The sequence below is a fragment of the Amblyomma maculatum genome, chromosome 2 (assembly GCF_055883805.1).
Source record: "Amblyomma maculatum isolate TAMU_Amacu chromosome 2, ASM5588380v1, whole genome shotgun sequence".
Lineage (NCBI taxonomy): Eukaryota > Metazoa > Arthropoda > Arachnida > Ixodida > Ixodidae > Amblyomma > Amblyomma maculatum.
This window is the reverse complement of record NC_139345.1, coordinates 2,103,094-2,120,198: the sequence shown is the minus strand read 5'-3', so window position 1 is coordinate 2,120,198 and position 17,105 is coordinate 2,103,094. Positions and strand designations below refer to the sequence as shown.

At 45.0% G+C, this 17,105-nt stretch overlaps 1 protein-coding gene across 11 annotated transcripts in view; it reads right to left on the bottom strand.

The window, feature by feature from the left end:
• The window catches only part of LOC146197827 (mediator of RNA polymerase II transcription subunit 12-like protein), a 148,252-nt gene that overhangs the window by 46,095 nt on the left and 85,052 nt on the right, over window positions 1–17,105 (bottom strand). For 7 of the 11 annotated variants that reach the window (XM_084593060.1, XM_084593062.1, XM_084593061.1 and 4 more), the window contains 7 exons: window positions 11,844–12,017; window positions 11,003–11,135; window positions 8,373–8,554; window positions 6,821–6,941; window positions 5,633–5,794; window positions 3,189–3,584; window positions 1,043–1,213 (listed from right to left, as the gene is read on the bottom strand). In XM_084593060.1, coding sequence (XP_084449186.1) covers window positions 1,043–1,213; window positions 3,189–3,584; window positions 5,633–5,794; window positions 6,821–6,941; window positions 8,373–8,554; window positions 11,003–11,135; window positions 11,844–12,017 — 1,339 coding nt within the window. The remainder of the gene's footprint in view (window positions 1–1,042; window positions 1,214–3,188; window positions 3,585–5,632; window positions 5,795–6,820; window positions 6,942–8,372; window positions 8,555–11,002; window positions 11,136–11,843; window positions 12,018–17,105) is intronic. The other 4 variants (XM_084593064.1, XM_084593065.1, XM_084593068.1 and 1 more) reach the window with 1 other exon arrangement.

Here is a 17,105-nt window from a genome sequence, read left to right as displayed (position 1 = left end):
ATACAAGCATCGTAATCATGACGATGCAGATTAAAATGTGATACCTGAGCGGTTTTCATCAGATCGAGCACTCTGAAAAGTTAGTGGCGCGGCGACAGCGGCGATCGCCAAACACATTGTCACGCGCAGCATGCGGAATCTCACAATTCGCAAACCTTGTCGAAATAAATTTCATTCTCATTTGCAGGGGCAATTATCTTGATGGCAAATGGTGCATTCACACCAAAAACCTGTCACAACTCATTTTATGGAGTTGCTGTCAGCCTTGGTAATTCAAAAATATGCCAAAAACATTTTTCGCCGATTTCTCAAGATAGAATTTTGGACACGGTCACCATTTTGAAAGAGCGATATCTCAGCTTCAATAGCAGCTATCGCTATAACTTTTTTTTTTTTTTGCCATAAAGATAAAATCATAAGTTCTGCAGTAACATTAACCATTGTTTGTGTGCCAAAATTATCAAAATAAATCATTTGTCCCAATCACCAAAATGATCTTTTTCTTTGGCAAGTTTGCGAGCCACAACTTTCTTCTAAATCACCCTAGAATGCTCATTTATGCTTTACTGCAGTCTTTGTGATTCTAGATTATTTAAAGATCAAAATCTTCCCGTCAAGATCTGATGTTTACTAACAATGCTTCCTTCAAACAAAAGATCAGTTTTCCATAATATATTTAAAACTACCTGTATTAGGTAAAAACAGTCAATTTTGGAATGAGCATGAGAAAATGCACAAGTGGTGCAAATATGGTGCAAAATCTCCCATAAATAAAAAAAAAATGGTTCTAAGAGGGCCGTCTCCCCTCAAGATGGGAGTCAAAACCTCCGAGACCACTAGATCTGAAGTCATACGGGCTACTCCTAGGTCATGCAGGCACATTTGTATGGCATGGTTGGAGCCGGGTTTTATGTCTATGTCAGGTGGATTTTCAGTAACATGGCAGCTTATGACTGTATGTGCGAGATGCATGTACTCATGCACATGGATTAACTGAACTGAAGCAGTGCACAGAGGCACAGCTGTGGACACTGATACCAACCACTGAATGAGCCAGCGTGAGCCTATGAACAGTATCGTCCCTGACCTGCCCTGCAAGGCCCTTGGCTTTGCGAGGCCGCCTCTGGGCCTTGGGTTTCTTGGCACCTCCGCGCGGTGAGGGTGCACTGTGCATCTCGTGCAGAGCTCGCTTGGGGTCTTCCAAGAGCTGCATCTGGAAGAAAATGCCCAACGAAACAAATGTTAACATCAGACACAGCAGCAGAGCTAGAACCACATCAGCCGGCAGATGTTAGCTCAATATGCAATAATAAAAACTAATAAGCAGGAAGCACTTCTTAAAGTTTTCAGATGTCGTTTTGGGAAGAAACTGTTGAGTATCCAGCTATAATTTCAACTATTTAGGTACTATGCCTGTAAATGATAGAACTTAAATGAAATAACCTAAAGCTCCATAATTCCAGAATTTTAATTGCAGCATGAAGCATGCACAGACAAATGATGCTTCTTTCTGTTCATACAAAATACTACAAAGTATTGCCCCCCACTTACCCCCAATTTAAAAAGATTGCGGAGTGGATCTATTTGCAGACTGTTAAGTAATTTTGGTCAAGCTATAGGTAGTACACGCCTCGTGCCCATTTCTGACAGTATGCATAGAGCTCTAGGGGTCAAAAGGAAGAAAATTTATTTATATGCAAATTGGGTCCACCATAAAAATTTCAACTGCCCAGTTTACTCAGCCCTCTCATGCTAGCAGTCACATTCCCAGACAAGCAGAACACAGTAAGAGAGGAGTGCATATCATGCTAGAATCCACAACTATGCAACCATTGGCAGTTCAGTCTGACAGTATGAAAGGCTGGAGTGGAGTCACTGCCTTTGATTTCCCTCAGGCTCCTGGCCTTGTGACCCCGCACTGCAACAAGGCCACAGCAAATATGCTTCGACTGAACTGTAAACGGATAGAAGCCTGCCATCCATGACTTGACTGACACTTGCCCCCTATGCCACAACATCAAGAATTCGAAATCACCCTCCGCAAACATGTGCTGGTGCAGCGATTAGTGCCAATTGGAGGATGCGAGGTTCCCTTGAGTTCTGCGGGACGAGTTTGAGCATACTGCAGCTGCTACAGCTGCTTTTTCTTACGTGAAGTTCACTAACAATGCGACAGTGCGAGTACGCGAGGGAGGTAGCATGAGGCACGTGGAGATGAGTGCCCTTTCTGACGCGGGATGGCGCTCGGCGTGCAGATCTGGAGCAGCAGGTATGCTTAGCAGCTGCCTAAGAGCAACTACTGTACAATGATACTGTTGCAATTAAAACCAGCAGTTGAAAGTTTAACAAATGCATCGGCTTCACATGTAGCGGAGCTGTTACGTACTACTTTCCTTCTTACCAAACCTAAATTCCCGATGACCATTTTGAACCAGTGTGAAAAAAACTTCACTGCACTCTTTCTTTTTACCATTGCCTTGTGACTTGCAAAAAAATACATGGTTTTGAAAATTCTATTGTCGTGATAAATTTTTTGCGAGCCAAAATATTTCAATATGTGAACTGAAATTATGCGATTAAAGTTACTATTCACTCGCTCAGGCCTAACCGTTGCACGTTTTTTGCTGTCAGCCTGCATTGAGGTGATATCCCATCGGCGGTGAAATTTGGGAGGGGTGAGTGCACCTCAGCTTATATTTGCGGTAAATTATACATAGCAATACATAGCATAGGAAAAAGAAGTGTTACGCCCTTAGCGTCGCGACGGAGACGTTCTAGTCAATTCAGTACGCTAGGTACACACGGCTAGCGGGAACGACACAAGTGCCACAAGACAAAGGTCGAAGGGCGCGCACACTTCTTTTTCCTCTTCCTTCTTTCTTCCTCCGTGCTCTGTTTGAGAACAAGTCCGTAACAATACGTTAGTTCATTGACAACATGTGAAAAATACAATCACTGCATAGTCAAACATGATAATTCAAATAAAACTAAAGATGGCTGAGCAGTGTCTGGGTCTTTTTGGCATGGAACGACCCTAAAATTCCCGGTTCAGAAGAAAGACTCAGAGTCGACATGCAAATGACAAGATCGTCCATACGCCCTTGCGCATATTTGTCTTTTTTGCCCCAGTTTGTGCTGACTTTCTCCCCTGTGAAGTTTCTCCTTCCGTGATACAGGCGAACACTTACCTGGAGATGCTTGTCTGGGGGCTGGCCCATGTGAGGCGGAGCAAGGTGGGGCACGAGATGGTGGGGCGGAGCCAAGTGAGGAGGTGGAGCCAAGTGCGGAGGTGGTCCCAGATGGGGTCCACCAACCCCCACAGCAGGAGGGGCAGCTGCCAAGGGTGCGGGGGGCTCCAGTAGCTCCTCGGGAGGTAGGGGTGGCGGTTCTAAAAAGTAGGAAGGTGCCTTGGCCAGGGCTGAGTGTGTGTGCCACAGCAGGCTGCCACGGGGCACTTCCTCTGATCGGGGCTTGCGTTCCATGCGCACTGCCCCAAACCAAGTCCACAGAAGTGGGGCTGGGTTGCGCTGACCTTCCAACAAGTCCCAGGGGCTCACACACTGTTTCTCAGACACTTGTAGGCCCTGGAAATGTTCAGTGGATAAGACGAAGAATGCATGATACCCACAGATTGTAAACACGTCTAATTGCTCAGAGCTGCACAGCGTTTACCAGCTATTTTTCACTTTGTTATCGAACTGAATAAACTGCAATTAACCCTCGGTGAAGCTATCTAAAAGGTACCAAAATGTTACTTGCTTTTGTACTTTAGTTGTAATAGCAAACTTGTGGGAATTGTGTTCCTGGAGCAACACGAAACATGCAGCTGGTGCTGCTGTTTGCTAGCTAGAGACCCCCTGTGGGGTCAATGCAAGAGGGAGGGGAAGCCAGCTGTGCTGCTGACCCTCCTCAAGAGAGCCCTTTGGAGGACTGTTGCCACAGCATTTGCTCCGCTCTTCCCATGTCGGTCACGCATTCCGATTGGACCACCTCCTGATGACATAAGCTCGATGCGGGGCTGCGCACGGGAGGCGAACGGGGAAACCATCATCGCAGGAGCAGGTGCATATGCTTTTCCCTCCGGGTTCCCCGGCTTCGGCCGGGCGCTGCAGGTTGTGAATGTGCACGCACCTTGTATGCTTGCTCGAAACCATGCCCGAAAAGGAGTCCAGTGCTCGCCTGTGTGAGTCGGGAGGGCCTGGTTTGGCATGGTTCTGGCCGGTGGCGGCGCGCGTTGAGCCATCGATGTGTGACCTCCGCACATCCCTCATCTCCCCTCATCATGTATCGCGCGCGCTTTGACCCGGTGGCTGGCTGTGTGGCCTGCGAGCGCCCTTAGTTAACATGTGAACGCGCAAGTAGCCTTTGCATCGTGTGCACAGCGCCGCGGCCCTGCTCTCGGGTGCTGCGGCTGGGCTATGGGTTTGTGCTGAGGTCTAGGGGATCAGTGCAGTGTTTGTGATAAGCGCTCTGTGCATTGAACATTTGTGTTTATACCTTGAGCTGTTGCTTCCTTCGGAGCAGAAGCGCAGGCGCGCAGTACATGCTGGCTGCGTCCTCGGCTTGCTCTGGCCTGAGCCCGCGGTAATGCTAGTGAGGTGGCCGCATACTATTAAACAGCAGCACACCTTTCAAAAGTAGTCCCAGAAACTGTACTGAGCTGTCTGTTTTATATTTTACTGCACTTTATGCTGGTTAGTTTTGAAATAACACTCCAAAATGGGTTAGAAGTGAAAGTCACCTTCTAGTCTCCGTGTGCGCGGTGCGAGAAGTCGCCACTGCGGTGAGTTCGGATCAGAGGGGACAAACACGAGTTGCGTACTGAAGCAGGCTTTACTCTGCCTGAGTACATGGCAAAGCACAGCACTCAAGAAACAGCTGCCGTAGCGAACGAACGTCCCACTCACGTACGGGGGTGAAATAAAGCCACCGAAAGGGAGAAGCACACGCGAAAAGGGTGAGAGGAGCGCCCCACTCACCTGGCATGGCTACGCGCCTACGGCCCACAGTGGTAAGTGTGTAAGATGAGTGGGTGATTCAAGTGACGGCAGCGGTCTCCTCGGTAGAAAGTTCTAACCGCGCGTGTGCGCGATCACCCTCCGAAATACAAGAGAATCGCGGGAGGCGTGCTTCTCCCAAAATTGTGAAAAGGGGGTCCACCGGTTACGACTGGAGGAAAAAAAGGAAATCCGCGGCGGTGGCGGCGCTGCGGGACACTGGAAGACAGTGGTGTGTGGCCAATGTGCCCTCCTCTCACCATCTTCCCCAACAGCTCGCATATAAACTTGCGTGATAATTACGAGCAGCCGTTATAATGGGACAGGGGATTCATGTGTATCCCTAGAACTTCTAAGGGTTGCATTATTAATTATTAACAGGACAGGGCAATCTTGGATGGTCAGAGTAAAAATGGTCACAATTTGAACATGCATATGTTTACTATATTGAGAAAGAAAAAATAAAGTAAGCAACGTAGAAGATAAACTGTCATTTTAACCTTCTGAGCTTAGCGCCAGTCATTTTTTTCACCATCCTTACTCCCTTACGCTTCCCATAATTCCACTACTAAGAAATCCGTAGTTGCCTCATGTCTCTGCATCCAAAAAGTAAGAAACAGATGAAAACTGCCTACCTGCTTCTTGTCTATAGAGTCGAAGCCAGCGATCTTGTTACCCTTGGTATCAATAAGGCTCCCCATTGGCTCACAGGCGATCACCTCGCATTGTTGCTTCACCAGCGGCAATAGCTGATGCACCATTTTAATGGCATCAGTGTCGAGATCACAGACTTCTTTCTGCAATGTAAGAAACACCATGCTGACCTTATTCATATGGTCCCAAATGGAAAGACAAAAATTTCAGCCTAGTAGAAAGAGAGAGAGAGCTGAACCTCACGCTGCTTCATCTGAATGAGTACCAGCAAGTAACATATGAAGGCTAAAAGTAGCCATCACATGATATACTACCATCAACAGTCACAACAAGAAGCTCACAGCTGAGAAGGAAAAGACCTATAACACAGGTTTCCAAAAGGAACAGATTCGTCACATTTCATTTTTATATGCAAAACCCTTTCATGCAAAAAATGCCTGCCTGTAATGGTGACATATCTTTGCTATGTGAATGTAGGGAAATATTAGCTTTGCTGAAATTATTTGCAATAGTAACACTAAACCCTGTACTGTGCGAGATACTCACCATTTGGCTGTTTTAATCGTGGGCGGTGAACTTATGCGCCAAGAAAGGCAAAAACACAAAGTCTACACATGAAGCAATATGCTACAACAGCAGGCCAAGTTTGTTCAGTGATACAGTAGACTTGCAGTAAACAAAAAGCTGACCAAAATTTCTTCAAATATTGCAGCATTCCAATTAGGCGAGACCTTATTTTTTTTTTCTGACGGGACAATAGTGCCAGTTCAAACTAACAGGGGGCTGAAATTAAGTGAACTCAGACTGATGACAGTCTGCTGCGTTTCTAAGCTTGAGGGCTCTAATGTACTAAGAAGACTAGGTGCAACCAGACTTGATGAATGAAGGAGGACATGACGGTCATGAAACAGGAGAGAAGAGGCCCTTCTGTGCGCTTCTCCAGCCTGGCTGTACCAAGTTTTTGCATGTCATGCATTAGTTAAGCGACAAATCTATGCTAAGCAGCACCTCCCTGATCGTTGAGACGTACAAGGTATTGAAACGCATAAGCAATAATGAAGACAAATTCTTGCTCCTACGTTTGACAAATATTTAATGTGGCAAATAGCACATGCGAATTCACAGCAGTTCAAAAGAAGCAAAAAACAATCTAAATACTTTGATAATACCTTGATTTTCTTGACTAGGTTGAGATACTGTTTACGCGTCTCCTCGCCAGATGTGCTATCAGCATTCTGGGTTGTGTGGATGAGAGCAGCTAGCATGTCAAGCACAGTTGTGAAGAGTTCGCTGCAGAAAGATAAAAACAATAAATCTTCACTCACACAAAAGCTTAAAAAAAAGGGGAGAAAAATAAAAAGAGCCAGAAGCATACCGTGCGAAGAATTCAAAGCTAGTGTCGGCTGGTTATAAAGCTTTGTAAAGAGGAAGGGCCTATCCTTTCGGCAAAGGACCACGCTGTGGCAGCGGCTGCCCCCTGACCACCCCGACAAGGTGCTCAGCTTTCAAAAGTATGTCATCGGTCTGCGCCATGAGCACAACTATATACTGTCTCAGATCGTCAACGCTGACCAGACCCCAGTGTGGTCTGACTGCCCTGAGAACTGCACAGTTGAAATGAAAGAAAAGAAGAATGTTTCCGTGCAGATAACCGGTGCAAAGCGCCAACAGTGCACCGCTATGCTGCGCGTCACCACGGACGGGCAGAAGCTACCTTCCTGTGTCATCTTAAAAAGAGAAAGGCTTCCTAATGTCGCTTTCTCCAAGGGAGTTGTAGTTTGCGCCCAAGAAAAGGACTGGATGCACGATGAGCTTGTGCTCGACTGGATAAAAAGTGTTAGGCAGAATTGCCCAAGCGCCATGTTGGCCAAACGATCACTGCTCGTCTTGGACAGCTTCCGTGTTTGAAGAGCACCTGTGCAGTATCCGGACTGACATGACCGTTATCAGCCATGTCAAATCGGCCCTCAAATCAGAAAAAAAAAATAGCGCACCCCTTTTATACGGTAGTTTTTTTTGGAGAATGGAGCCTGTAACACTGTTTCTTTAATAAGCACGACATGGACACTTGCAGCATATCTAGGCAGAAATTCCAAAAGTAAAGGCAAGCTAATAAAGATACATAAATAAAATAGGGAAACCCTAAGCTACTGCACATGGCCCTTCATGCAATAACCATAACATAAAAGAAGTGTCAGTAATAATGATTGGTACCAGTATAAAAATAATACATTATGGCAGTCTATGGGCACTTCCTGGAAAAAAAAGTTTTTTCAACATAACACCCAGCAAAAAAGTACTACAAGCAAAATTTTCAACTTCTATTTTTTTTTCCATTTTCATCTACCGCCAGTGACAGTGCAATGAAGGAGGTAACAGGACCAATTAAAAGTTGCACACGGAGCTGTGTCCACATGATGGGCAAGTGAAGTACAATCAAGGGAGCAAATTACTCATTAACCTTCACAAATGTGTAACCGTATGGCTACGAAGTATTAGGTGGACGCTGGTAGACCTTTATTGAAGTCTACTTTATCCCTAAGCACACAAAATGAAGGACGTGTCACTGACTTTCCATTCACACATAAAGCACAGCATTGCCAGGCCCCCAGCAAAACTGACTATACCTAGGACAAAATAGACCCCTTCCTCATGATTCATGCGAGCTGCCTGTGTGCCCTGCTCTGTGCAAAAACAAACATAGCGAGGACCACAACGTACAAGTTGGAGTGCAGATCAACAACCCCGTAGGTGATGAGCTGCACGAGCAGCAGGGCCCAGTCAGTGGTGAGGCTCGTGTTGCGTTGGATCATGTCAAACATGCCACCAACAAGGCTTAGCCTCAGCAGCAGTGCCTCTTGCAGGAGCTGACGGCCCTTCAGGTCCTCTGCCACAGTTTTCTCCTGCACATCAGAGCAACCCATATTACTGTGTGCGAGTTGTACTTATTGGAGTGCTTGGTATGATGTGAAAGGCACAGGATGACGCCACAGAAAATGTTTGTACAACTGAAATGAGCAGTAACTGAATGTCATTAAGATGAATGGCATTTGCATAGCATTCAGTGGAGCCTTGGTGGGGAGATTTAATAAAGTTCGTACAACTGAACACTTCCGTTTAAGCAATGTTCAATTCTAATGGCATTCTACTGTAGCGCAATTAGTGATGCCGACGCTGTCAATATATGCAATCTGCGTGCTGCTGCAAACCACTTGCAGTGCGTATGAGACTCGCAAGTGCAATGTTAGCGATGTGCAGGTGGTGCACTGCTGCAAACTGTTGTGTACATATATTACTGTGAGGCTTCAAAAAGGAATTAAAAAAAAAAGTGCCCCTGCCCATGAAATTAAGTGTAACACGCTTTCCCTGTGCATACAGAAAAACTAGTGAACTAGTAAACGATGTGCAGGCAGCTTATAGTGTTCAAGGTAGCAGCCACAGCTCATGCATTCACATGATGCGCAGTGATGTGGGGAGAGTGTTCGGAACAATAAAGATTCTGAGCACTGCATAAAACGCACTCCGGGCAAAGAGTTCAACGAATTCGCATCATTCCGAAATTCATATCAACAGGGTTTGCATCCCCAAGGTTCTATTGCTGTAAGAAGTGTAATTTGGGAATTGCAGAAATGAAAACAAGTTTTTATCCATGTATAAAGCGAGCAAGGAAAGCTCATAAAAAACGTTTATTCTCACTAAATTTCACACCTTAGTGATGGTCATGAGGTGTACTGCCTTGTGAGACCCCTCTGTGAAAAATACTTTCCACAAAAACTTGCCCATGCTGCCTTTGGACATTCAAAAGCCCATATTTCTTGAAAGTGCGACTGACAAGCTCTCTGGGAATGCTGGCCCAAGTACCCTGATGGCTGGAGAGGCCCACTCCAGTTGTGCAGTAGCAGTAACCGCAGGCCTCATCCAGTCCATATTGCAGTGCTTAAAGTGGTGCCGATGTTTTCAGCAATTACTTTCCTTTTAAAGGCAGCCAAGTACTGCTTTCATGATCCTGACACCTTGTGAGGTGCGATCATCCTACTTCTCACAGCGTGGGAGTTGCGAGGAGCGTGGAAATCTGGCATGAAAATCGAAAACAGTCAACGGGCACCACCTCCAGATAGCTGCTCCTCTTGCTGGGAGCCTGATGGCGATGGCACTGAATCATCATGAAACCGGATATGCATATTTCAAGCGAAAATTGCTTAGGTCCACATTAAGCATGCGGCAGAAATTGAACGTGCTATAACCTGGAAAAAATAAAACCTCTAATGACATGCGGGATTTTACTGTACACCTTCCTTTAATAAAAAAGAAAAGTGAACAAGGCTTCCTGGGGGACTGGCAGGCTACCTTTGTCAAATAAGATGACCCATTGTGCAAGTGGTAGTATAGCTTTGAAACTGCTGTGTTCAGACCGCTCTGTTTCAGGCAATAAAAATTTGCTATTCCAAGAATGCGGCAATGATTGTTCCATCAAGTGGCTTGCATGAGTAAAGGAGCCGAACAGCAGCATCCCGCCATAAATCAATCAGGACCATGCTTTACTTAAAGGAGTAGACAGACCGAAATCTTTATGCTGACTTTTTTTTTTCATCTAAACAGTGAGCAAGACAATTATATCCATGAATCATGATGCAGAATTCACCTACACAAGCTGAATAAAGTTATAATTAATATTTTTCTTTTGAAGTTCCTGTTTTGATTTCAGCTGCGGAATGGCAACTGTGATGTCATCGACATGCTGAGGTAGCATGAGAAGAAAAAACTGCAGTATAATCGCTGCCCTTAATCATTTATTTGTTGTTTTAACATTTGGGCAAGCTTGCACAAAAATTAGTGCAAATTAATGTGAACAACACAGCAAGTATATTGCAGTTTTTTTTGTATACCTCACGTGACCTCAGCGCGTCAGTGACATCACAACCATCACTCAGCAGTTGAAACCAAAACCGAAATTGCATGGAGAAAAAATTTTCAATCACAAATTATGTACCACTTTTTCATGCACCCATGCGGCTATTCATGTTTAGTAATCTGCCATGAATCATTCCACAGAAATAACGCACAACTAAAATTTGGTATCCCTACACCTTTATCGTCACCATAGTCCATGAAATGGACTGCAGGCATAGTACAAATTATGCACACGTTCTAGGACCATGACTGCCTACCGGGAGACAGGCTGCCAATCAGAAAAAGCGGGAGAGAAAAGGCAGAGAGGCAACCAATCAGAGCAAATGCACAATTCCGCGCATATTCAGCTACTGCTAAGGCCACTACACATGGACAGTGTTCAGCAGAGGGAGCAGGTACCATGTTCCCATTTACAGTTCTACCAACTGTGCGGCTCTTACATCTTTGGTAAGGTGCAAGCACTGGTTGAGCTGTGAGTAGAGTGAGTTAAGCAGACCCTCTCGCTGCTCATCCTGGCCCTTGAGGCACATGAGCACCAGTGACAGGAACGGTTGGTGACTCAGGAGCGATGCACTGCAGGTGCAAGAAAGGAAAATGCAGGAAAGGAAAGTCAAGGAGCTCAAAAGTGTGACAAAGTCACCCTGTCAACAGTGAAAAGCACAAGTTCACGTGGCTATACCATGTTTTCCAGTTTACAGGTCATGCCGCCATGCTGGTCACAGCACACTCAGAGAGTTGAATGAAAGGGTCTTGCATTTGTACCGACAATAAAGACCCTTCTCTGAATGGGAAGCTCAAATTTTGACGCCTGCAAATTTCATCCAATCGAGAGCCTCTGCATAAACTGCAGCTGCGACGCGTATCTGCATACGTGCTCCGTAACACTGCACCTGTCTTACTGCAATGACTTTACCCTACTGGACTTTCAAGGAACAGCCCTGAGAAAACTTTATTTCAAAACTTCACGCATCATCCCTTTTCCAAGGGCAAGTAATGCCCTATTCTTTTCTTAAGACTTCTGAAGCCACTTTTTTAAAGGAACACGCCGTAATGCACTTGCTGAGGTGCCCCAGTAAGCATGTTTGCCAGTACACAAACAAAGCAGAATGTGTTTTGATCCTGACATCCTATATTTACCAAAACTTGCAACGCCTGTTGCGCTCGTGCACGACCCTTGCTGCCTTGTTCTGGCTAAGACAAGAACCAGCTCAATTAAACTGGTGAAGCGCACTCCATCCCCAGAAGCAGGCCATAAAGAAAACCAGTGTGTGTTCGACATGCCTCCTCTGGACGTGTTTGTCCTTGTCCTTGCTCTTGGAAGAAGATGAGGAAGTGATGGATGCCCAGCTGCCGCTCTCCAGGACCTGTCCAGCAGCTCGCAGCACCTTGCCCTGAACGGCCGCAGGCAGCTTGGCTATCAGCGGAGCCACGAACCAGATGCGATCGTTTTCTTGCCTGCAGCAATATGAACAAGACAGAGCATGACACGGCTGAAAAGATAAAACAAACGAAGACTATAGGGTAACATCCAAAAAAAAAAAAGCATTGAAATTAGAGGTGTACCAACATTCGAACTTATGAGTACAAATCAAATATGTTTGTTATCTGGTTCATGTTAGATCTATTTATTTCGAGAAACTGGTATTTGGAGATTTCAATTATTTGCAAGGTTTGCGTCTCTCATAGTCTGAGTCGCCTTGGGAAATTAAACCCTACAAACCAAACCAATTATTTGGCAGCAACTTAGTAGCATGCCAACTTTTATAACTGCGACCATGGCGAAATCAAGATTCGTCTTCTGAAGGTCGAGTCTGCAGTGACATGAAGACAGTATAAAGGCACCCTCTTTGCTTTTTTTTTTTTTTTATCGTCCAGTGCATGGACTGGTCACACCCGGATGCTGTTAGGCTTGTAATTCATGAAAAATTCTGCAAGTGGCCTTTCCCACGTATCACATGTGATGAGAACAAGATGGCTGGCTCCAGCTTCGGCCAACCACAATCCGAAATTTGCAATTTTTGTTTTCTTATTTCCAAATGGGTCAGATACTTGACGCCCCCAACCATCACACCTTCTTGTCGCCTCTGCATCTCTTTTGGAAAGAGGTCTGCAAGCCCAATTACAGAATTACTGGGAGTTTGCAAATATTGAACTTTTCGAATGCGAATAGAGACAAAATTGCCTTCGAATATCGAATAATTGATCAGTTCAAAAAATGAACAATTAAAAAATAGCAAACAATGCTTATTTTGTTTCACAAAGTATATTTAAATAAAATTAAACTGGAATTGACAGAAGTGTATATATACTCTGCTGAAAAATCTAGCATGAAGGTTACACAGGATTCTGTATACCAGTTTTTGTACAGGCAGGACCTGTATGAAACAAGGTGGAGCTGCTAAACCGCTGCTGAATAGGTTAAACTCTCGGTAATTCAGTCTTCAAGGAACCAGAAAAAATGTCCGAATTAACGGAAAGGTTGAATTACCAAATGGGCTTGAAGAACTGCCCAAGACCGTTCGCACTACAGTAGTTTTATCTGATGAGCACCTACGCGTAAGATGGTTGTCTGCATTTGAGATGAAACCAAAGCAAGACCAACGTTTTCTTTTTCTTTTTTTTTTTTTTGTCAAATGCTTCAACTTTGTGCACACTGTCGGGAAGGCCCTCTTAAAAAAAAGGGCAGGTCCCTCTTCACAAAACAACCCCGTCGCATTCTAAGGATGCTTCACTGCACAGCACATGCGGTCAAGCATTGCGGCGAAGCGCGCATTGCGGGAGAGGCCGAGTTGAATTCGAAAATTTTCTGTGTATTCAGTAATTTTTGAGCATGAGTTTTTAAAATACGAATAGAATAACAAACATATTCTATTCATATTCAAAATTTCAAATATTCACACACCCAAAAGAATGAGACGTGCTCCCAAAGGGCAGCTGTGTTGAGCGGTCACTGGCCATTTTGAGCATTTCGACTCCCAATGTGCATTTCCCTCCTTTATACCCACACTGTTCTTCCTACATGTTGAAACTATGCGCTAGTCACAAGTTTTTTTTTTATGTCAGAGCAATAGAACATTCTCATAACGCTTCTTCACATTTTAGGAATTTTTTTTCGGGAGTGGGAAAGAGGGAATTTTACAACCTGACTTTTGGATTATTCGGGCATATCTTCCGGACCCTCGAATTCAGAATAAAAAAGGTTTTGCTACTCATCCTGTTCTCTCTCTTCAGACCTCGCATGCAGCCTACTTCCCTCCCTATAAATTTATTCTCAGGTTTCAGTTGTGTCCATTTATGGATTTATTCTGTTACTCATTTTGCAAGACTACATTAAAGGTTAAACACTGTTCTGCTGCCTAATCAAGCAGAATATGTTTCTATGCATGTCGTTTTCTTTTGTATGGTGCTACGTAAGTCCAGTTGTATACAGTTGAAACTCGATTTAACGAAGTTGAGGGGAGTCGTGAATTATTTCGTTAAATCAGGAACTTTGTTAAATTGAGTGAGACATTTCTCGTGGTACATTCGATTATAAGGTGCGGCAACCCCCAAAAAGCTACCGCGGCATCATACTTGCGTAGCCTTATTGCTCCCAGAATGAATTTCGGCCAGCAATAATGACCCCCGCCATTAGCGCACAAGAAACAAAAATTGTTACACATCAAGAAGAGCCCAAGAGGATTACAAATTTGTTTTCCAGCAATCAAGTCGATGATCTTTGCCTATGCGCGCTTAGTGAGCAATGACTGCACCGATTTCTCGTTAGGTCTGAAGTGCTTCGTATAGCACTGTAGGCCTAACAAGATTCACTCAAAGGCACGGGGAAATACATTCAACTGAACACTACAGCTCTTGTTTTCCGCCACGTAGTTTGAAAAAAAAAAAGCAGGGCGAAGGTGCCTCGCGCTGTTACCGTGGGCTCGCAATCAATAAATTTTGGGGCTGCTCTCTACAAAACAGACCAAAAATAGCCCATTTCCACCATTTTCAAAAAAAATTAAAATAAAGAAGGTTCGTTAAATCTGGACAGATCACGGAATTGATTTCGTTATTTTGAGCTAGTCAAAGCATTGGATCATATATGGGTGTCTGAGGGGGAATTACAATATCTTCGTTAAATCGGGTTATGTTAAATTGAGTTTTGACTGTATATTGAATGGCAAACCATATGCTACTTCAAAAAAATAAGAATTGCAATGTTTTCCCATATGCTTTTTCTGAAAATTTTAACTGAGCAGGTAACAATTGATCCCGAATTTATCGAATTATTGCTTATAACAAACTCTCAGAATATACTGTTGAAAAAACCATGCAAAAGTATAGGAATCGTGTTCATGTTTATCGAACTACTGCCCAGAGGAACATTCAATGTACTGAACTGTGTGCCACACCCCTGCAATGTGCACTTCTGCTATGGTGCCTCTACGATCATTTGTCTCGCATGAAGCCGGGTCAGCTGCCCAAACTTGGGCACCTCCTGTTAGCGCTAATGCTGTAGAACCGCTTGATGGGGTTAACATCAAGTCCTCTTAAAAATGGCCTTCTATTTGGCGTGTTTGTTTGCAATGCGACACTGCTGTCATGTGAGAAAGCCAGATTTCACAACACCGGTTGTCATGTGGTGAAGCCAGCCTAGTTGACCAAAGGCTTGCGGCAACCATCATGTGGCCTGCTTCGCTAAGAAGACGAAGAAACCAGCTGTATCCTATTTCAACTGAGTTATTAATAGTGCACCAGTAATAGGATTACACCTCCTATGGTGAGTGGTGGCGTTTCCCATAGCACTGTCTGCAGAAGCTTTGATGTGAACCCTAACCCCAACGTCACATGCGCCACATGGCGCTAGGCATTAGGCGCGAGCACCGTAAGCTTCGACACTTCTGACTCTACAAAATGTTATAAGCATGCTCTCACGCACCCAGGAAGCAGTATGCAGGGGTGCGCTCCTCTTTTTTGTGCTTGGCGCGATGTGGCGCACGCCGTGCGGAAACACGTACGTACGCCACACGGGTCAGCACACCAGAGGTGAGCGATGGACTGCAATTATATCAGCGTGCAGCACATTGCTGCAGAAAGCGTGCCGTTTGCTTGGGTAAAGCATACTGACGCTTCTGTGTTGCAGAGAAGCTCATCTCTTAGCATGTTTTATATATCGAATTATCAGCCCATTGCTGCAGCAAGCGTGCCGTTTGCGTGGGTAAATCGTACTGACGCGTCTGTGTTGCAGAAAAGCTCATCTTTTAGCATGCTTTATATACTTAATTATCAGTACATTGCTGCAGGTAGCGTGCCGTTTGCTTGGGTAAAGCGTACTGACGCTTCTGTGTTGCAGAAAAGCTCATCTCATAGTATGTTTTATATATCGAATTATCAGCCCATTGCTGCAGGAAGCGTGCCGTTCGATAGGGAACCGAATGCTTCGATAGGGAACCGGATATAGTCTGTGCAAAATGCTACAGCGATACGCGCAGCGCAAAGCAGCAAAAATAGAAATCAAAGCTATCTCATCCTCTCCTGAAACCAGCTTCCCGTTCTCTACGCTGGCCCATCAAGATCGCAACGACATCCATTGGTCTCCCTCGCTGACTGACCACTACAGTCGAAAACGAATATATATTGAACTCGAAGAGGATCACGAAATAGTTCTATATATCAAAAATTCGATATACAGAAATCGCCTTAAGACGCTGCTTACGATCGTGAAAAATTATATTGTATTTGTCGCGTAATCAGCCCACTCGCATATTCTTATATTCTTATATTCTTATGCTTATATTCTCGGGGGGCAAAAGTGGAGGGTGGGTTCATTAACCCACCCTCCACTATTGCCCCCCGAGAATATAAGAAAAAAAAAGTGTTAGTCGGTGGCGTGTCCCACCGTTTCAGCCACCGCATCCACAGCTCATTTATTGCCAGCGCGCCAAGATGCTGCGCAGCGATAACGTCACGGTGTGTTTACCTTTCGACAATACTTTTATGTTGGCTCCTGCGATGGCAGGGAGCGAACTTAGCAGAGTGTCCGTGACCACTTGATTGCACAAGCCTAGTTCTATATAACACGTCGCGCTTGGGGCGGGAGGAGTCAACTGCCACAAAATCATTAGAAAGCATGATAGCTGCAAATGCAGTTTGAAGTGAACAATGCTAAAAGCCGGTGTCATGATCATAGCTGGCCGGGTGCTTTCGCTGATTCATAGATGCAAGGATGGACGACTCTCGCAAAAAAAGAAAAAAAAAAAGCCGCTTCTTAACGTTGGCAGCCGCCATAGCTTATGCTACTCTGCACGTTCAGCACGACGAAAGAGAACAACTCTCACAAAAAGAAAAAAAGAAAATGCTGTTTCTTAGCGTCTGCAGCCGCCATAGCTTACACTACTCTGCACGTTCAGCACGATACAAGGCAAGCATCACCCGTCACCCACCGCGCATAGAGCGTTTGCAACACACACTGGAGAAAGTGTTCGGCGTTCAGTCTGCCATGGACTGAGTTGGCTTGTTGGCGCATGCGTAGTGCGTACTGCTGCGAAGACCGGGAAGGAGAGA